The 1,120-nt window shown below is 28.4% G+C and overlaps 1 protein-coding gene across 2 annotated transcripts in view; it reads left to right on the top strand.

Moving 5' to 3' along the window:
• Positions 1-1,120, top strand: part of LOC105450266 (nucleic-acid-binding protein from mobile element jockey-like) — an 8,214-nt gene that overhangs the window by 6,079 nt on the left and 1,015 nt on the right. The window contains exon 3 of one of the 2 annotated variants that reach the window (XM_011690029.1): positions 126-317. The exons of the other annotated variant lie outside the window; for it this stretch is intronic. Within the exon in view, the coding sequence (XP_011688331.1) occupies positions 126-234 (109 nt within the window). The 3' untranslated portion in view covers positions 235-317. Of the gene's footprint in view, positions 1-125; positions 318-1,120 lie in introns of those variants that run through there. 2 annotated transcript variants of the gene reach the window in all.

The following is a 1,120-nucleotide window of genomic DNA, read 5'->3' as shown; positions in this document are numbered from 1 at the left end:
TCACAAATAAAAATTCAGACATTATATATATCATGACCAATCGCCTTAATCAAGATATCATCGAAAATTTATTTGCGTACATCCAAGCTATGGGAGCAAGTTACGACCACCCAACATCATTGCAGTTTCGGTACAGACTACGGTGATACGTGTATTAGGAAAGCACTCATCAGATGTGTTCACTATCGGCAACAGGTAACACCTGTTTGCAAGATGCTTCCGAAATATGCCTAACTAGTGACTTGAGCTTAATTTACGATGAACAAAAAGAAAAAGAAAAGGAGGATAATGAAAAAGAAAAGAATGATAACGAGACTGAATTAGATAATATACAATATGATATATATTTGAATGAAAAAGAAAAGGAGGATAATGAAGAAGAAAAGAATAATAATGAGACTGAATTAAATTTCGATACAGATAATTTAAATGAATTTATGATGTTGAAAATGAAAATACTGAAAATGATGACCCGGCCGGTAAGCTATATACATATGTATGTAAACGGAAAAAAGTTTGTATATTTAAACGACTTCGTTTATAAAAGAATTTTCTTTTTATTAAAACAGACTTTCCACAATTTCTGACTTGAATGTTTTTACATTTATTATTTTATTATACTTTTTAATATAGATATATGTACAAATATACAATATTCTCCAAATGAAGATGAATTAAAACTTCTAAATAAAGTAGAGGAATTAAACATAATCGACATAATAAAAGAAGAAGGCCTTAAATATATCGCAAGTTATGCAGCATTTAGATTTCGGAGCTAGTTCCCATTTTTAGAAACACCAACAGAATTATTAATTAATTCAGATAATAACTGGATTAACCATATTTCTAGAGGTAGAATAATCAGCTCTTTTACGGAATTATTTGAAACGGCAAAAATCATGGAAAAGGTATTTTAAGATTACCATGGTCCTTCTATTTAATAAGGAGCCAGAGATTTTTAAAACATTAGTATCGAAAATTATGGAATCATAAAATGAAAACTGTTGTTTAATACCAAATAAAGTATTATTATGCTTAATACGTACAAGAACATATATCCGTATACGTGAATTAAATAAAAAACTAAAAAGTGACGCATATAAAAGAAACAAAGCTAAAA

This window comes from Wasmannia auropunctata, unplaced genomic scaffold, assembly GCF_000956235.1.
Source record: "Wasmannia auropunctata unplaced genomic scaffold, wasmannia.A_1.0 LD336064.1, whole genome shotgun sequence".
Taxonomy (NCBI): domain Eukaryota; kingdom Metazoa; phylum Arthropoda; class Insecta; order Hymenoptera; family Formicidae; genus Wasmannia; species Wasmannia auropunctata.
The sequence above is the reverse complement of the archived record's forward strand: the minus strand, read 5'-3'. Positions and strand labels throughout refer to the sequence as shown.